The following is a 21023-nucleotide window of genomic DNA, read 5'->3' as shown; positions in this document are numbered from 1 at the left end:
AAATGGAAAGTTTAACGAACTAAAACTAGTTTTGCACTAACAATTACGCCTAATGAATAACACTGGAATGATTTTTTGGGGATTTGTGGAAATTATTTTCGAATACATATCTACACATGTATTATTGTCTCCAATTAAAGAAAATTTAGCAGCACATAGGTTGCACTGAAGACCTTTTTTATCTGGTAAAAACCCTTTCTTTGAAGGATACAATAAAACTCCCTTGTCTCCTTTATAACCAATAATAACAATCTCTTTAGAATAAGATAAAATAACCGTAAACCATGGCTTCACCGGTTTAAAGTCAGGAAAAATTAAAGTGCATTTAATTTTTTCTTGTAAAATAAATTTGACAACTGCTGAGATTAAACAGAATGGTGGATATGCGTAATAAATTTCACTTGACTTGAAAATCTGTGCAAAGGCATCTACACCGAAAGATAATGGTGTTTTATAAGGAGTAAAATGGGATATTTCAAAACCTTTATTATCTAACATAGCATTTCTATCTAATGAAAACATGTCAACTGAATGTGGTCCAAATTTTTGTTGTATGTAAATTTCTTTTTGAAATAGATGCATCCGACTTAGAATATACTCTAGACAAATAATCAGAAGGGTTTTCGGAAGTATGAATATAAGACAAAGAAAGATAACAATTTTGCTGAAACGTTAACTGAAAAATGTATTTCTGGTGAAGGGGAAATGTGACCTTCACAAAGTCACTGTGACATATGGCAAACATAATTTATCTGTGGTTAAACATTGACAAGCAATTGACATGTGAAATGCCTGTAGAAGCATTAGGAGCATAGGTAACTATTTCAATGTTAATAACACCATCATGTCAGATTTTCGCAACGTCATGTTGACACAGGAACTGTAAATGTTAAACCAAGATCCGAACGACTCCGCCTAATTACCGATCGTGATGTCAGACTGCTTATTGGACGTGCTTAAGCCAACTTATTTACTCCTGCCCCAAAGCTTAGATACCATGGGACTCAAGGTGGATGTGTTAGAATATTGGTCTGTCTACTTCATAAAGGCTACTTACATGTAAGAGCATGTCATGTTGTCGAGTGACCTGCACTTATAGCGAGGCACTGAATACTCAGGTTTCAAAGGCTTATGACCATACACGCTGGAACATGAGAAGCTAATACAATATTCATTGGTCATAATGAGAGTATGTTTCTGAAACGAGCGAAAGACGGAGGAATACGAGTTTGGCTGGGGGAAAAAACTTTGTAGGACCAAAACAACATTTGCCTAACGCCTGCATACGTTGCCAGTAATGTTTCAGTATGAGGTTTCTTCTCATACTGTTGAACGTTGGTATGCATATTCTAAAGAGTAGCTTGAACGGACGGACATATAGGTATTTGGTGCTTAGAAACATTGCAGTCCATCATTTTGACAATCCTCCACTTGCGTCAAGACCCTTGTACATATATGTAAATACTAGACCACACAGTGCAAGGATCGAAACTGAGTTCAAAGAGCAAGAAGCCGTTTACACTATTAAAAAGTATAATTGGCCTTCAATGTCTCCAGATATAAACCCTATCAAACATGTTTGGGAAGCTATTAACAGAATTCTCGAGCTTAATCGCAGAGATCCGGCTTGGCAAAATCTTAGCGATTTCAGAGGGGCAATTGTTGCAGACTTTATTTAATTTGCTCAACTAAAGTCCAGAAGGTTTGTACAGAGTGTGAGACGCCGAGTTATGGATCTGTCCCGGAAGAAAGATGTTTACACATCCAATTGACTCAGAACCTGCATTAGTGACCAAACTTAAGTTGATGATAAATGTTAGCAATATTGCTACAAAAATATTTTTCTCCTTTTCGAGGATAATCTGATATTTTAAGTGAAAAACAATCAATGCAATAGAAATAGGTGGTGCTTATCTTTTGGTGGACTGTATATTTTAGAAGAGAAAATGTTTGTCATCCGTTTAAGACTTTTCTTCTACTTTAAAATAGACCTTTATTGTAAGGTTAAAGTTAAAAATAATTAATCTTTGTTACAAGATGTTATTTATTGTTTTACAATGACGGTGACATGAGAAAATAATGTATACATTTTACTGTGCAAGTTTATATAAAGCAGTATTTTGGCAAGAGGATGTCATATAAAAAATTGGACCCTAGGAAAGTTGAACCCGGTGAAATTTTCATCATTGAAAATTTAACCCTGGGTCAACATCCCGGATTGAAAATTAAAAAGGATCAATTTTCCCTTCCTTGAAAATTCAACCCCCTGTATTATTAGAATGAATGTCAAATGTACATTACGTTAAGCTTTTATACAATAGTGTGTATAGCTCTGACAATTTGAAAATATAAAGAGGGGTTTAATTTTCTACATGAAAAGTTGGATAAATCTGACAGATTTTTTCACTGGAAACCCTAAAACTATCGTACAGTTGTCAATTATGAACTTAGCATTAGACAAATGCAACAGCAATTCAAAATAAGAGTACAGAAAAGATCAATACAATTGAGAGTGGAAATGGGGACTGTGTCAAAGAGACAACAACCCGACCATAGAAATTAGTCAACAGCAGAAGTTCACCAATAGGTCTTCAATGCAGTGAGCAATTCCTGAACCCGGAGGCGTCCTTCAGCTGGCCCCTAAATTAATATATATCGTACGTTTTCCTGGTTTTCAAATATAATTGAATACGTTTAATCAAATGTGATACTATCATTTAGTTTTATTATTGATCATATTAATATGTTGGTCTTAACCTTGGTCAACAACTTTGATTATAAACAACAGTATGCATTTGAATTGAGTATCACATATCTGAAAGAGCGAATGAAGAGTTGGATTTTTATTACTTTTTTGTAGGTTACATTTCTGTAAATATTGACAATGCAATTACCCATTGGAACTCCTTTTGTGGCAAACACTGTACCACTTTTACTATGAAGTTTTGGAAACAATCATATCATAGAATTGAAAGTTTATATGCACCACATTGTTTTCAAAGGTCAAAAAATAGGGCCGTACGGCATATTTTCAACCTGTTTATGCCCTGAACTTTTCAAAGTTTAAGATAACACTAAATGTTTTAACTACCCCTACCGCGACAGTAAGGTTATCACAGATTTCAATATCAGCAATATACACATGTGTACAAATGTGTATTTATGGGTAACAGTCCAAAGTTATGTCTCCGTGAGATGCAACACAGGGTGCATAACTGGGAACCAATATGTTCAAAAAATAGTTTTCTATGAACATTCCGAAAGAGGGATGGTTTACGAAACAGCTGTATTTGCAAAGTGCAACATACTTGTAACAATCTATTTAAAAATTACATGCCTTTTAAATTTAATTTTAAATTTAATTCTAATTAATGGTAATCATTTTAAATTTGTGAATAATGCATGTCTGACAGGGATTATATTAATTATTTCAAGATTTCCACTATCAGATAATGTCTAAACTTACTACGAGTTTTGATAAAGTTGTGTAATGGAATTGTTAAAATTTCTTACTGTCAGGGACCGTATGACAATTGTTTAACATGTTGAAATCTAATCTTAACATGCTAGATTGTCGTTAATATATAAATAAAGGCAACAGTAGTATACCGCTGTTCAAAACTCATAAATCCATGCACAAAAAACAAAAATCGGGGCAACAAACTAAAACCTAGGGAAACGCATTAAATATAAGAGGAGAACAACGACACAACACCGAAATGCAACACACACAGAAACGGACCAATCATCAGACAAAACACCACGAGAATAACACATATAACATCTAAACCAAATACATGAATTTGGGATAAACAAGTACCGTGCGACGTCTGATCTTAATATCTCAAAAATAAGAGAAAACAAACGACACAACATTAAAATGCAACACACTGTATATTTCACTAAATCAAGTAAGACAATGGTGTCAAACAGATATAGCGTAGTGCAAAATAAAGTATTAATAAATTAAGTTGGTAAACAGAAGTTAAACTACCTGATTCAAGTGTTATATATACGTTTTAGAAATTACCACTCTTAAAGCACGAACGAGTTTTATAATTTCTCAATTATTCTGGTTGAAGTTAACTTAAATATCATGATACCAATATTCTTAAGTGCCGACTGTTAACATCCTTGTATTGTTGTCACATGTCCATTCCTATCATATCTTGTTATGTGAGCAAGACACATTGTATAGTCTGTTTGTCAAGAGATTCACCTATTTATCCCTTTACACAAATAATTTTAAAAAAATGTTTAAAGCAAAACCTAAGCTGATAAAACAGTACGTACCATGATGTGTAATATTTGCGAGTGATGCAAGAAAAGATGTATATCATGCCATGCCTTCAGTTGCTGTGAAAACTTTGATTTGTATCTTCTGAATCAATTTACGATTTGTATACAATTGATATCCCAAAACTTCCGTCTTCATAATTATATGTAGTAGGAACTTTTGATAAATTATGATATAAAATAGTTGTTCTTTGACTTTGTAGCCTTATTCAGACTATGGATTAACTCAATACATTGCTACAGTAGACTGGAAGAGATAAACAATACATCTGACAAGAAACCATTGGGTGATAATGATCCACCAGTAGTTATTGTTGGCACATGGAAAGATGCTGTGACCTCGGAAACAGACACGGTATATCATGTTTACACATTGTAAAATATTTAGACACTGCTATTGTTTGTTCTTGTCTTTAAGGGATTACATCATTATGTTTAAGTGGAATTACTAGTATACCAATCTAAGTTCTTTTTGTATTTTCTTATGGGTAAAAAATACATTTTGTATGAAGTGTGGAATTAATTAATTTGATGATCCGGTCTGCCAACCAAGATGAAAGACATGGTTGAAGGAAGAACAAAAGGGGTGAAAAGTAATTTTTGTTAATAGATTTGAAAACCTACTTTAAGAAAATCTGACAGTGGCAAAATGTTCAAAATGTAAGGCTCTTATTTACGACAAAACTATCAGACAGTATGTTGCAGAAGATATTGTCCTTTGATGACCATGTTTTATTTTATTAATTTTCTTTAATATTATTGCCATACTTATAACAGATAAACAGAAACTTTTAAATAGTAAAAAGGATCTGACAACAGAATGAGATCAAGTGAACATGACTGAAATCTACATTTGACCTCTAATTTTAAAGACTAATTAACAGTTTTAAAATGTTAGCTAATGTTTTATTATATTTGATTTAAACACCTTAAATATATATTCAAGAAAAAATAGTACGCCCTTTTTGTAGATAATTAAACAAATATTCATGTTGAACATTCTAGTTACCCTTGTTCATTCGAGTTTTCCTATCTTGTAGAAAAAAAAGCAAATTCATAATAAAAAAAAAAGATATAATATGAAATGATGGACACTTGTATTACTTTTATAACATACAGATGCAGCAACTGTTTTTCGATATTTGAAATTGATTTTTATTATGTGACATGTTTTGTTTTTAATTAGAGAAAGATTGAGATTGCATGCAAAGAAAATCTGTTAAAGTACACTAATGAACTGGCGGATGATGAACGTAGACATGTAAGGTGTAAATATTTCATTTCCAATAAAGACGATGAATGCAGCACATTCCAGCAGATACGTCAGCAGATTCTAAATTTAGCCAGAGGAATGAGAACCTGGAACATAAAGTATCCATCAAAATTCATCCAACTGGAACAACGACTTCAAGAAAAGAAAAAAGACTTACCGATTATTTCCTATCAGAAAATAAAGGACTTTTCAACTGATATACCAGAGCCTTTAAATGAGGAAGAACTGAAATTTTTTCTTGAATTTCACCATGAACTCAGAGGTTTGGTTTATTTCAAAGATCTTCCAGATAATATTATTATAAATACACAATGGCTGGCTGATGCTTTTAAATGTATTGTTACAGCAGAGAAATTTCAAGCTAGTACTACAAATCAAAAAAAGTGGAATGAATTTTACCATACAGGAAAATTAAATTATGAGGTTTTAGAAGATATATTTAAGAAAGAAACAACAATTTTGTATAAACATAAAAACTATATCCTGAAAGTAATGGAGAAATTTGATATCATTATACGTCCAAACAAATCAGAGGGTGCTGATGAAAATCCCTTTTACTATGTACCTTGCATGATTAAAGCAGAACCTGACCGTGACATTTATGAGATGTTTAATATTACAGAAGATATTGGTCAAAGATCAACTTGGTTCTGTTTCAAGTTTAAGTTTCTACCACCACATTTAATGAATCATTTGATATCTTCACTGAGTAGGAAGTATACAGTTGCAGAAGTGATTGACAGCAAGAAGAAAACAATACAAATTGCTCTTTTCAAAGGAACTGCTGTTTTTGAGATAGACAAAAAATTAAAATTAAGAAAACTTCTTGTAAAGACATATCCAAGCCTTATTCTTATTCAGGTTTTAGAATATGTGAAAGAATCTAATAGAGGTGTTTACAAAAACATTATCGACTTTGTGACAGATAAAATAAACAAGATTATAAGTTTTAGATTCCAGATGTCAAATGTAAAATTTGAGAAAAAGTGGGAATGTGGCCTTACTGAGCCAGATCTTGTTAAAGGTCGGAATGACTTCAGTATTAAGCATGGTACAACATATTTCTGTGAAAATTGTAGACTACTCCACCATTTCACTGATGAATGGTCAGACCCTTCAAGTGTAAGTAAAATATGTAAATGACACATTTTGTACATAGAAACACTTTGTTGTATTTTTCCCGCTTAAAATCATAGAAGTTAACATACTAATTAAGTATTTAGCAGCAGTCGAATATGTTAGACACATCTGAAGTCTTTTTTCTGCCACCCTTGTGAGTATAATTTGATTGGTTTAAAAAAATATTTTACCAAATATCATCTAAGATACAAAAGAAACATATAAAACTTTCAATTTAAGGATGGGGAAAACAATCAGTGTCGTTTATTAACCTTTTCAAATCACTTACAGATAATAATGTTAAATTTGGAATTGAATTTGACTGCCATACAAGTAGGATGTTTAACTAGCTATAAAACCAGGTTTAATTCACCATTGTCTACATAGTCACAAGCCTGTACCAAGTTAGGAACATGACAGGTGTTTTCCTTTAGCTTAATGTGTGAGCTTTTGATTTTGCAATTTGATAAGTGACATTCCGAATTGATTTGTCCTTTCGAGTTTGGTAAGTTTGTTATTTTACTTATTTCTATCTTTCATAGTCTGACTTGTTTAATGATGAAAACAAAATACACATCATCAATTTTGTGATTTTAATTATTTAATATATATTCAACAGTAAGTATCGTATTTTTTTGAATATTTGATAAATGACCTGCCGATATATCCGTATTTCTTAACTTAGATTAAAACCGCTATAGATATCAATAAACTGGTGCATGCACACAAAGGAATGCCATACATCTAACAAAACATAAAGCATATTCATCCTGAACTATTGATCAGCTCAGATTTAAAACAGACCTTATTCAAAACTAAATATTCATCGGGTTGATATTGGTATTTAGGGATCATACGGTTTTTTATACTGATATTGCCATGTATTATCATCTTTTGTATCATCAAACAATTAAAAAATATTAAGTACAAGTTCAGAATGCTGACAATGGTGCTCATTTATCTTATATTTGACATTTTCAGCCACCTAAGAGTAAAGAAGTTGACCCAGGATTAACATCTGACAAAGAAGGCACCATGCAGACCAACAGTATTCTGGAAAACGTAAGAAGCTGTAACATTATAGTAAATATTAATAAAGATGTCTAGCGAAAAAAAATCAGCAATCTGAACTTTTATACTGCCATTCTGTATAGGAAAACAGGTTTTGCAGAGTTTGAAAATGTATTTGAGATTCCCATGAAATACCCAGAACTCTAGTTAATCAACTAGAAAATATAATAACTTAATTAAAATTATGCAATATATAGACATCTGTACTGTATATGAATTATGTTAGTAGAAAAACTACCTTCATTCCATTCAATAACATAAAAGATTAACAAAAACTCTTGGACAATCATTGGCTATTTGACGATTGTATTTCAAATAATGTTTGCAGTTTCTTTTAAAAAAAATGTTTACTCTCATTCTTCATGTAATGATTTCCATATCAAAAAATGTAAACATACACACAATTTGACATTCGTCTTCGATTGAACATATATCGTGATATTATTTTAAAAGTGGTGACATCGTGGTTTCTTATTTAGACAATAGTAAATATTTTACGTATATTGTGTAAATCATTTCAGCCGTACAAGAGTTCTAAAACTGCCTCAGAATTGGCATCTGACATTGAAGGCACCACTCAGACCAACATTATCCCAGAAAAGGTAAGACGCTGTAACGTTATTGTGAACCAGATTCTGAATTATATACGAATGTCATACAAGTGAAAGGTTTAGTTGACTAAGCAAATAAACCAGGTTTAATTTACCATTTTCTGCATACAAAAATGCCTGTACCAAATCAGAAATATGAAAGTCGTTGTGTTTGAGCATTTGATTTTGCCATTTTGCCATTTTGCCATTTGATAAGGGATATTTTGTTTAGAATTTTCCCAGGAGTGTCAGTTTTTTGTGATATTATTTTCTACATTAAATTGTGCAATTAGTTCCATATCTAAACGTCTGTACTGTTTCTTAATTATATTAATATAAAATCAATTATTTATGTTTCATTACTTGTGATATAAGATCAACTCAAACAATTGAAAATTAATTGTAAACTTCAAACTTTCAAATAATGTTTACACTGCTACTGTAGGATGGTATCTGTTTCCCTCTGGTTCCTCACATTTTAAAACCTGTGAATATACACTGGAGTTAATTGATACATGTTATATTCCTTGTATGCTCCAAACTACAAATGTATTGTGATATAATACAGAATATTTTGACACTGTCGTGGTGAACATGTATATATATTTTGTAAATCATTTGAGCTGCCAATGAATTTTGAAGCTGTCACAGGATTGACATCTGACATACAAGTCACAACTCAGACCAACATTATTCCATTAACGTAAGAAGCTGTCACATTTTAGTAAACATCGTCTACATATTTTCTAAAAGAGAACAGGCAAAATGAAATCAGGATTTAGAAAATTTCCACCTACCATTCAGTATAGGTATTTGAATTCTGACTAGTTTAGAAAATGTCTTTATAGTTGAGATTGCCATACAATCCATATAGATCAATGGGAACCCTCGAAGATGTTCTATCACAGTAGATAGTACCTTGAAATTGTCCAATTGGTTCAAAATAGAATGTCCTGTCCTATATCTTTATTTTAGTAAAATAAACTATTTTTTTCTGAATTAAGTGGATTATAAGATAAATAATAACTCTTTTTAAGTCATTAGCTATTTTATATTTTTTTTTTCAAATAATGTTCAGAGTTACTGTACATGTATTAACATTTTATTTACACTCTCGTTTCTTCACACATAAAATAAAAACATGTGATGAAAGACTGGAGTAAACTGTTACATTTCATATTCCTTTTATAATTGCACATGTATTATGCTATGATTGAAATGTGTTGACGTCAGGACTTCTTATGCAGACAATTGTGACAATTCTACGTATATTTTATATTGTTTACAGCCACCTAAGAGTTTAGAAGTTGCCATAGAATTGACATCAGACATAGGAGGCACCACTAAAACCGGCATCATTCCAGAAAATGTAAACTGCTGTTACAATATAGTACAATAATATTAGTATTTTATGTTGGAGTCTATGGGAAAAAGACAGTATTCTAAAATTTGTATTCTGCAATTCTGTATAGTAAATCAGATCAGCATAATTTGCAAAATTACTTCATAGTAAATATACACTGGAGTAAATTTCACATTGTTTCATTCGTTATTTCGTCAATGCTTAAACTTACACATGAATTGTAATATGATCTTAAATGTAGCGGCATTGTGGTTTCAAATGCAGACAATGATGACTTTTTGTAAATTATTTCAGCCACTAAAGAGTTCTACAGCTGCCTCAGGATTTAGCACTAACACAGAATGCACCAGCCTAACTGGAATTATTTCTAAAAACGTAAGAAACTTAAAATTTTATAGACATCATCTTAATATTTAAGTAATAGCTAAACAGTATAATCGGTTGATAATGTAGAATACTATATGCAATTATGGATACAAAATACAATTTTTAGCTCACCTGGCCCAAAGGGCCAAGTAAGCTTTTCTCATCACTTGCATTTGGCGTCCGGCGTCCGTCGTCGTCGTCCTGCGTTAACTTTTACAAAAATCTTCTCCTCTGAAACTACTAGGCCAAATTTAACCAAACTTAGCCACAATCATCATTGGGGTATCTAGTTTAAAAATTGTGTCCGGTGACCCCGCCAACTAACCAAGATGGCCGCCATGGCTATAAATAGAACATGGGGTAAAATGCAGTTTTTGGCTTATAACTCAAAAACCAAAGCATTTAGGGCAAATCTTACATGGGGTAATATTGTTAATCAGGTTAAGATCTATCTGCCCTGAAATTTTCAGATGAATCTGACATTCCGTTGTTAGGTTGCTGCCCCTGAATTGGTAATTTTAAGGAAATTTTGTTGTTTTTGGTTATTATCTTGAATATTATTTTAGATAGAGATAAACTGTAAAAAGCAATAATGTTCAGCAAAGTAAGATCTACAAAAAAGTCAACATGACCAAAATGATCAGTTGACCACTTTAGGAGTTATTGCCCTTTATAGTCAATGTTTAACCATTTTTCGTAAATCTTAGTAATCTTTTAGAAAAATCTTCTCCCCTGAAACTGCTGGGCCAAATTATTTGAAACTTGGCCACAATCATCATTGGGGTATCTAGTTTAAAAATTGTGTCCGGTGACCTGGCCATCAAACCAAGATGGCCGCCACGGCTAAAAATAGAACATAGGGGTAAAATGCAGTTTTTGGCTTATAACTCAAAAACCAAATAATTTAGAGAAAATCTGACATGAAGTAAAATTGTTAATCAGGTCAAGATCTATCTGCCCTGAAATTTTCAGATGAATTGGACAACCTGTTTTTGGGTTGCGGCCCCTGAATTGGTAATTTTAAGGAAATTTTGCTGTTTTTGGTTATTATATTGAATATTATTATAGATATAGGTAAACTGTAAACAGCAATAATGTTCAGCAAAGTAAGATCTACAAATAAGTCAACATGAACGAAATGGTCAATTGACCCCTGTAGGAGTTATTGACCTTTGTAGTCAATTTTCAATCTGCTTCCTTTGTTTAATATTCACATAGACCAAGGTGAGCGACACAGGCTCTTTAGAGCCTCTAGTTATTGCATGTCCTGTTCTGTTCAATGGGGAGAAACAAATATTAATCAATATTTTACTTAAATATGTATCACTTCTATCACGTCTGTTTAGATATCTTTACATCAGCTGTAATATAATATTGACAGTTGATGAACTTAGAATAACACAGCAGTTCTTAACATCTCTTTTTCAATACATTTAGCATGGCTTTCTTTGTTTTGACCTATCTTTGTTGAAGTGCAAAAAGTTAATTTTTTCGTAGAAATGAGGCCATTAAAAAAAATATCAGTCTTTAACAATTATCCTTTTATCTATAAGCATGATCATAATCAATCAGTTTCTAAATAGTTTTACAAGTTGACGTGAAAGTAAAGTCATCATAGATACTAGGACTAAATTTAGTATATACGCCAGACGCACGTTTCGTCTATAAAAGACTCATCAGTGACGCTCGAATCCAAAAAAGTTAAAAAGGCCAAATAAAGTACGAAGTTGAAGAGCATTGAGGACCAAAATTCCTAAAAGTTTTGCCAAATACAGCTTAGGTAATATATGCCTGAGGTAGAAAAGCCTTTGAATTTCAAAAAATTCAAAAATTTGTAAACAGTAAATTTATAAATATAACCATTTCAACGACAATTCATGTCAGCACAAAAAGTGCTGATTACTTTTAGATTTATTTTAAACAGATCTATTTATAGTGGATTAGAGAAACAAGTTTTGCAACTTATTTTTATACCTTTCTACTTTGCTGGTGCAAGTTCTGCATTGTAGCGGCATTAGCCTTCTCTTTTTCGAAATCTAAAAGAGTGTCTTTAAAGTGCAAGAGATATGGCTCTCTCTTAACACGGGTCAGCCATTTATCGTCCCCTTCCGATGGACTATCATAGTTTCCTCAATACCATTTCAGTTCGTGAAATGCTCATCCCAGAACGGGAATCGAACAAGGAACCTTTGTGTTAGTATAGTCTGATGCACTAACCACTACACCACGGATCTTTAAAATTTAGATTGCCATGCAATCACTAGAAAAAATGGGAAATTGTAATTGGTACCAAATGTAAACATCGACCCTGTATATAAATAAAAAACCTGTCTATCCCATTTCTTTATTAGAACCACTACTGTTATATAAGAAGCTAACGATGTATTTAGAGATTTCAATGAGACAAGAACAACACAAACATACTTGATCAAAACCAATTGTATCATGCTGTAGTATTCAGAGATTATTGAAAAAATATAAGTTTGTTCTTTTAAATGTGTCATTTTTTTTACAGAAACAGAAGGGTGATTATAAAAGTAAGTGTTAATTTCGTTATTTTAAGTTGTCATCCTTTTTTATACATCGACCCTGTATATTAATTAAACACCCGTATATTACATTGCTACATTAGAACCACTACTGTTATCTAAAAAGCCATATTACCTTTAAAAAACTTTCTAACTGTGCAAGACTGGCATAAATGTCTTTGTCTTTTTAAACACCTAGCAAATATGCCATCTATATTAGGTTAATATTGATAAAGATCTCCTTATCTATCAGCATGAATGTTATAGACAACAGTAGTTTCCCAGAGTTAATTCGTACACATTGATTAGGAAGACCAATTTTAAGTGACAAAAATAAGATGAGGAATTTGATGAACTCCTAAACCAAAAAAATAAATACTGTCTACAGTCCAGCAAAAACAGTAACCTCTGCATAACATCTTCCTGACTAAGAACAGACATAATTTTCCAGTATTAAAACAGGTTTGTGGACGTCTAATCATCTACTGGACCTGGGGAAATTATGTTACAGCACAACAAAGGACCAACATGTAAAAGTCCATTGACATAACATAAAATAACTAACAAAGAGACAAAGTTGTTTCGATCTCAATGATTAACAACATGTCTGTTATGTTTATGATACATCGTATGTAACATTTGCATGCAATATGTACAGAAGGGTCTTAGAAAAAGACACAGTAAAATAAAATGAATTTAGTAAAAGAACAGTGATGAATAAGTATCCCATCTTTATATAAGTGTTATTCAATTTCAGGCACCATTAAAGATAAATATGACTTCATTGTGCAGCAAAAGTTAGATATTAGTGGTATCTTAGATCAAATGATGACACGTTTGGTTATATCAGTAGACGACAGGCGCAACATTGAACATGATAAAATGCAAAATAGTCAGACTAAAGCATTGCTAGATATAGTGATTGAAAGGGGAGGGACAACCAACAATATGTTTATTGATGTATTACAAGAATGTGGTTACAACGAACTTGCAGACAATTTAACAAAAGTGTCAGTGAATGATAGCCTGAGTTCAAAATCGGGTAGGATTTATATATGTGCATAGTATATCATTTTTAAATTAAAGCTAAAGGTTATAAATTAATAAAGACAACAGTAGTATACCGGGCGGAGTCATTGTTCTAATACAGATGCCATATAGGGGTTATTTTCACGGGTGTAAAATTTCGCGATTTTCATTCAATAGGGTAAACGAAATATTTTAGCGGCTATTTTTTAGCGAATTCATATCTTTATCAATACCTCTGCATATACATTTTAAATTTGGCTGAATTGATTTTGGCGATTAGTTTTATCCGCGAAAATAAGCGAAAATGTATACCTCACGGAAATAACCCGCTATACGGTAATTGGGACACTCGAGTGTTTGGTAAAGTCGGATGTAATACATTTGATTCTTAAGTAATATAGAAATTATCAGTTATCTCTTATAAACAGTAGTAACTGATACTGAATGTGTCATTAGTTTTCATCAATCAGCTGTTAGTCCAGCAATGATTAATCTTAAAGCATTGATCCTATTTGAAAAAAAAAATCAAATAATATCAAAACATGTATATTGACATACTGATGGTCTTTTTTAAACTTCGATGTTCATCCAACTTTTCTCTGTTGGGTCCCCTGGCTATATATAAAGGCAACAGTAGTAAAAAAAATCATCATAGATACCAGGACTAAATGGTATATACGCCAGACGCGCGTTTCGTCTACAAAAGACTCATCAGTGAGGCTCGAATCGATAAGTACTGTGATACGTCTTATAGTAATGTTAATTCACACTCAAAAATAAGAGAAAACAAACAACACAACGGAAACACAACGTTAAAATGTTACACACACAGAAACGATCTATAATATAACAATGGCCAAATTCCTGACCAGAATTAATATAACCCAGGTTGAGTGTTTAAGATTACCTCATTATTTAAACAATATCAAATTGTGTGATAAGGTATCACGACATAGCGGATTTGTATAGGTCCCTTATTGACCCTTAGACATCACTAAATTCTTAAAACAGAAGTCATATAAATTTAATCACCCTACAAATAAACACATCACAGATACCAGGATTAAAATTGGGGAAGCTGTCGCGCGATTCAACCAATATGCTATTCTCTTATAATTACCTTTAATTTATAATGTTTATTGATGATTGCTGTTCGAAATTCTACGAGTTTTGCCTATATATTAAAATCTTCTGATAGAGAGGCGAAAAAACAACAGCTATGGTCTAGAAGATGTTATTTTAAACATGTTTAAAAATGCTTATATGATGAGAACATTTGTCCTTCGTGAAGATATTGCTCTACAAGCTTAATTCCACATGTACATCGTGGCAAGATATACAAATAATTTAAATGTTCATTTATGTATGTAACACTCCAAGACGTGTCCTTCCCCCCAAACGTGTTCAATTCCCCAAACGTGTCCGTAATTATTAAACGTTGCCCATACGTGTCCGATTTTATAACCCCCAAACGTGTCCAATAATTGGCTGTTTCAGAATCTAAAGCATCATGGGTAATTTCATTGTTCGTACCCCAAAGTGAAAATAACATTATGTCATTGGTTGAATTTCCATTGTTTATAACGTTTTAAACCAATCAAAACGCTTTGGTGTAAGCTTTTGAAAATATTACCCAGGATGTATTAGCTTCTGAAACGGCGAATTGTTATTAAAAACGCCAAAACGTCTCTCGTCTTTTGTGCTAAGGTGTCTTTAATGACGTCAATAATGTTGACGGCAATTTCAAAATGGGGGACACAATTGAAGATGTTGGGTTTCGTTTAGACTCTAAAAAAAGATCAAAACCGCTATCGAAAGACATTAATGCAGAAGTGTTTTGGGCACAACTACAGGAAATTAAAAGAGTTACTGAATTGAAAGACGAAAATCCGAAATGGGGACCTAGGAAAATTTCAGAGATGGGAAAAGGTGTAACAGAACGAATGATAAAAAAATATATTCAATTGAATTTTGACAAAGAAACAACACAGGTTTATAGAAGAAGTGAAAGCCTAAATGTTGTGCATAGAAGATGCGTAACCAAACCAGAGCGGATACAGATTATTAAGACAAATCACGAAACAGATCATAGGAAAAATGATACCATATATGAGACGATAAGACATGCTGTTTTTCCTGTAAGAAGAGCGAGTATCAAAATCTTATTTGAAAATGAAATTACCTGCTCTAGCTGTAATGCAGCTGTTGAACTGCCTAAAACAAATAGGACCAGAAGACCAATTCCAGCCACTTATCCAAATAGGAGATGGCAGATAGACTTTAAAAAATGCCTTGTTATTAACCGGACGATGACCACATTTTTTCTTATAAAAATGATCACTGTGAAAGATTGGGTTGAGGAACTTCCACATTTTTACTATACCTACAACAACAGAGTTAACTCAGTTACAAAGCCGCTAACTTCTTATCAAATGTACTTCAAAAGATCAAATTTTGCAACACCGGTGGAAGAACAGGTTTGTATACTTATTGAACTTATGTTAAAATGTTGGTTTTTTTCGATTGAAACTTTAATACAACTTTTATCAAAAATATTTACATTTAAACACAATTTATAAGTTTTAGGCCAAGTTTAAATAAATTATATACTGTAATAATGTAATACACTTTTCATTTTGTATTTAGTTTTAAACTTTCTTCTCTTAAAGATACAAAAAAATATTTATTTTATGGTAAAATATTGCTATAAAACCCATTGCTTGATAACAATTGATTGTTGGTTGCTTAACGTCCAGTGACAAATATTCCATGCATGCTAAGGACACAAGATCGTAAACTATATAAGTTCCAGTCATGACAGAATGATGAACTATAATTATATATCCATAACATTAATAAAAATAGTTATAAAGTATTATAATAAACTTATTTTTAGTATATTTCAGATACCGTAACAAAATTAAACTGAAGAAGAAAGATTGTTTTTAAGAAACACTCATCATGATGATGAAAGCGAAGAAAAAAATGAGTGTGAAAGTAGTGCAGAAAATAATGAACAAGAGCAGATTGTGGATACGGCAACTGACGAGTCTGATGAACAGCTATCATTAGCAGGTAGTCAACTTAATACACTATTGCAATTAAATCTACTTGCTTCAAATGATCATGATGATGGGATAAAACAAAATTAAAAACTAAATTATCTTAAAATGTATTGATTTCCCTTTTAGTTGTCTTCGTAAATTATAATTTTTATCTGATGTGCACGTCTTTGCAAATTTTTGTTGGTACTACATTTCATAGCCGTAAAGTAAATCATTACCGGAAGCTGCTTAAAGGTAGCAAAGCATTATTACTTATATACATATAAGTCTTTTGAAAAGTTCTTCCTCCGAAAAGGGGAAAGAAACTTGTGTAAAGCGTTTAGACGGCGATTCTGTGATTTACTTTACATCCTCACGCGTTTTACGCTTAACAATTTAAAAACAAATTCTTAAGTTCACACATACACAATAACTTTTTTTATTTTATTTGTGTCAAAACTGTTAGAATCCTATAAATAAAAAAACCTACCAAACACAAACCGTATTCTAAATTGCTAAAATCCTTAAAGGAACATCAAAATATTTATAAATGCCAACGATAATTAGTAAATTTTAGAGTAAACTACTAGAATTATTGTCTGTAGAAGTAACTTATAAGTTTTTAATATTAGAAACTTTACTAACATCGCATCGCCTACCAAGGATATAACTGAAGACCAAACCAATGAAGTTAACACGCAGCAAGACTGTATAATGAAAGATAAAACACCTGAAAAGAATATAGTATGTATTCCCTGAGTTTATAAACGATAACATGTTGTTTTTGTATAACCTAACTTATAATAATGTATTTTCTTTTGCATTTTTACTTTATTTAATGATCTTATTATCTGTTAACATGTATTAAGCATTTCAATATTTGAACATGTTTTGGCTTAGTAATTTCAAAAAATGACCACTGTTTGTGATCTATATCAGTATAAACTTCATGTATAATTTTAAATCACGCATGAATGAATAAAAAAAACCAAAAATAAACTGCGGAAGTAAGCTTGCTGTTGATTTTGAACTATAAAAAAAGAAAATGCAGAATGATTATCAATGAGACACCAAAATGACAAAGACATTAACAACTACAGGTCACCGTACAGCCTTCAACAATGAGCAACGCCCATACCGCATAGTCAGCTATGAAAAGCCCCTAAATGACGAAAACGAGAACTAACAGCCTTATTTATAGAAACAAATTATAAAACTAATTTGTATAGGTATAATCAGTGCATAATGCTAATTTCAAACTAATATGTTAATTACTAATATTTTTTAGGAAATGAATTTCACAAGTGAAACGTGCAGAGCTGCCAAGTAGTAATGATGAAAGAAAAAGAAAACCAGGTACATGTACATATAAAAACTTACAGTAACCAATTTTCATTTTATGTTTAAAACATTTACTAGTTATTGTACCATTTATTATTTCAGACTAGACAGTAGTAACCTTTTTCTTATGATATAAATACATATCCAATAATTAAGGTGCATATAAATCCATACAGTTTGTAATAAAACGTTGTTTACAAGACCAATATGCAAATTTTGGTCATGCTACTGAAAGGGTCTTTAAACAATTTGGATAGGTTTTTTTATATGTTTTGCAAGGTCAACTACACTTCATTTAGAATTTTATTTATAAAACAAATAGTTTATAAGATGTATTATAATTTTGTATATTTAAAATATGTGTAACCTGTATTTTTAGGTGGTACAAAATAACACAGCTTCTCCTTACTACAGTAAAATGTATAGAAAAAGATTTGGGAGACCCCCATCTTTAATAAGCTCAGAAAGTCCAAGCAAAAGAATTCATTTACAGGTATTTCTTTACAAAAAATATTAACAATACATGTACTTTAAAAAAAAACAACGCAACAGAAAATTGTTCATTTAAAAATTAGTTTCAAATTACTCGTGTTAAGATTTTATGTAAGCTCGATTGTTTGCATTACTTCAAAAATGCTTATTTATGATTAATTAAACAAAAACTTTTTTGGTGTATATTTTTATTTTCTCAATTAATGCTAATGTTTTGTTTTATAACATGTATTTAATTTATTCTTAACAGGAAATCAACGGAAACCAGTCCACTTTTTTCCACGCTGGTATCATGCAGTACTTTGATAGTGAACAAATGTATCCTGTAGAATTGTTCAGTAAAAACTCTCTAGACGATATAACAAGCTACACTTACTACAATGAAGGTGATATCGTTGATTATAGAACTAATCCTGTTATGAACAAAGGGACTGCGGTTTTCAGTAGCGGTTTTTGGAGAAGAGGCTTAGTGATCAAAATAGACAAATGTCCTAGACGAGGCACGCTTTACACTGTAAAAGATGATATTACAGACTTCTGTTTTCAGATAAATAGACACCAAATAAGAATTGCGCAATAAAAATGTATTGTACTAGAAATGGTTTTACAAATTCTTTTTTATTATATTTTTTATTTACGATTGATTGCGTATTGTCCAGTTGCAGATACTTCATGCATATTTTGAGCGAACAAACAAGTTGTAATGTTTTTACATTTGCTGTTTAAATCAACCCCAGACTGTAAATTGCGTATTGTGCAGTTGCAAGTACTTGATGCATATTCAGAGAGAAAATACAAGTTTTAATGTTTTTACAGTTATATTGTATAGATAAACTTTAGATTGTTGATTGCCTATTGTTCAGTTGCAAGTATTTCATGCATATTCAGAGAGAACATACAAGTTTTAATGTTTTTACAGTTGTACGGAATAAATTAACTTTAGATTGTTGATTGTGCATTGTCTAGTTGCCAGTATTTCATGCATATTTAGAAAAAAACATACCAGTTTTAATGTTTTAACATTTGTACAGAATAAATTAACTTGAGATTGTTGATTGCGTATTGTTCAGTTGCCAGTATTTCATGCATATTTAGATAATTAAAGAAAAAAGTTGTATGGCGCATAGACAAAGGGACATTTTTAACCAGGTATCTGTATAGTTTAACTAAACATGTTTGCTTACAATTTTTGAAAATATAACATAGCCGAAATTACGCTCCAATTTTTACCCAGTTTGTACTAGTGGCATAAAAAAGTACAAAATACTTTATCTATATTTTTTAATGAAATGGTAAAATTCGTATACGTTAATGAGATAGCAATAACCAAATAATGGACACGTTTGGGGGATTGGACACGTTTGAGCGGTATTTGAAAAATGGACACGTTTGGGAGTCTACAAAAATGACATGCTTTGGCGCCCGTTTGAATTGATACAAGTTTTCTTATTCAGTGACGTCACTTGGACACGTTTGGGGGGGAGGGACACGTTTGTGAGTGTTACATTTATATCTGAAATGATAATTTATCTAAATATAAAATATTTCAAGGATTGTTAAAGTGGACTGACTGATTTATAATATACATATGTACCTATTATTTTTAGATTTAGAAAAGGTTCCAGCTTATAAAATACGTCTACAGAAGAATTACTTGGAAATAATCAACAGATTAAAACACAGCGACCAGTAGATCGTTCGAAACAGTGGAATATAAAAGTGCAGGGGAAAATGGGAAATGTTTTTTGTAAAGGAAGACACAATTTCAACTGACTTTTTTTCAAATCTACACAAATACATCCTGTTTAAAGAAGACCACAAAGACCAGAAATAAAAGAGGTGCACCAGATATAGCGGATTTAATACGATTTTGTTTGCAGTCCAAATTACTGATAGGTTGTTTTTTTATCGAGCCTACAATTTTTGTTGCAGAAAGCTCGACATAGGGATAGTGATCCGGCGGCGGCTGCGTTAGCTTACTTCTTAAAAGGTTTATATTTTAGAAGGTGAAAGACCTGGATGCTTCATACTTTGTATATAGATGCCTCATGCTCAAAGTTTCCGTCAGTCAAATGTCCAATGTCCTTGACCTCATTTTTATGGTTCAGTGACCACTAGAAAAAAAAGTTCAGAATTTTTGTAATGTTGAGTTCTCTCTTATTGTAAGTAATAGGATAACTATATTTGGTATGTGCGTATCTTGCAAGGTCCTCATGCCCGTCACAGTTTTCACTTGACCTCGACCTCATTTCATGGATCAGTGAACAAGGTTAAGTTTTTGTGGTCGTCGATATCTCAGATACTATAAGCAATAGGGCTAGTATATTTGGTGTATGGAAGGACTGGAAGGAGTACATGTCCAACTGGCAGGTGTCATCTGACCTTGATCTTATTTTCATGGTTCAGTGGTTATAGTTAAGTTTTTGTGCTTTGGTCTGTTTTTCTCATACTTTATGCAAAAGGTCTACTATATTTGTTGTATGAAATGATTGTAAGGTGTACATGTCTAGC

At 31.9% G+C, this 21023-nt stretch overlaps 1 protein-coding gene and 1 long non-coding RNA gene across 2 annotated transcripts in view; both read left to right on the top strand.

Annotated features, from left to right (window-relative positions):
* LOC139497836 (uncharacterized) overlaps positions 1 to 20407 on the top strand; it is a 62998-nt gene extending 42591 nt beyond the window's left edge. The window contains exons 10-19 of the mRNA XM_071286074.1: positions 4500 to 4651; positions 5483 to 6691; positions 7670 to 7750; positions 8281 to 8361; positions 8973 to 9052; positions 9583 to 9718; positions 10007 to 10087; positions 12594 to 12615; positions 13364 to 13648; positions 20120 to 20407. Of these exons, the coding sequence (XP_071142175.1) occupies positions 4500 to 4651; positions 5483 to 6691; positions 7670 to 7750; positions 8281 to 8361; positions 8973 to 9052; positions 9583 to 9718; positions 10007 to 10087; positions 12594 to 12615; positions 13364 to 13648; positions 20120 to 20205 (2213 nt within the window). The 3' untranslated portion in view covers positions 20206 to 20407. The remainder of the gene's footprint in view (positions 1 to 4499; positions 4652 to 5482; positions 6692 to 7669; positions 7751 to 8280; positions 8362 to 8972; positions 9053 to 9582; positions 9719 to 10006; positions 10088 to 12593; positions 12616 to 13363; positions 13649 to 20119) is intronic.
* On the top strand, positions 18398 to 19111 carry LOC139498087 (uncharacterized). The gene is made up of 2 exons (XR_011657806.1): positions 18398 to 18513; positions 18763 to 19111. It is a non-coding gene; the product is annotated as an uncharacterized lncRNA (long non-coding RNA).
* Positions 20408 to 21023: the final 616 nt, after the last annotated feature.

This window comes from Mytilus edulis, chromosome 12 (assembly GCF_963676685.1).
Source record: "Mytilus edulis chromosome 12, xbMytEdul2.2, whole genome shotgun sequence".
Taxonomy (NCBI): domain Eukaryota; kingdom Metazoa; phylum Mollusca; class Bivalvia; order Mytilida; family Mytilidae; genus Mytilus; species Mytilus edulis.
This window is presented reverse-complemented; position numbering and strand designations above follow the sequence as displayed.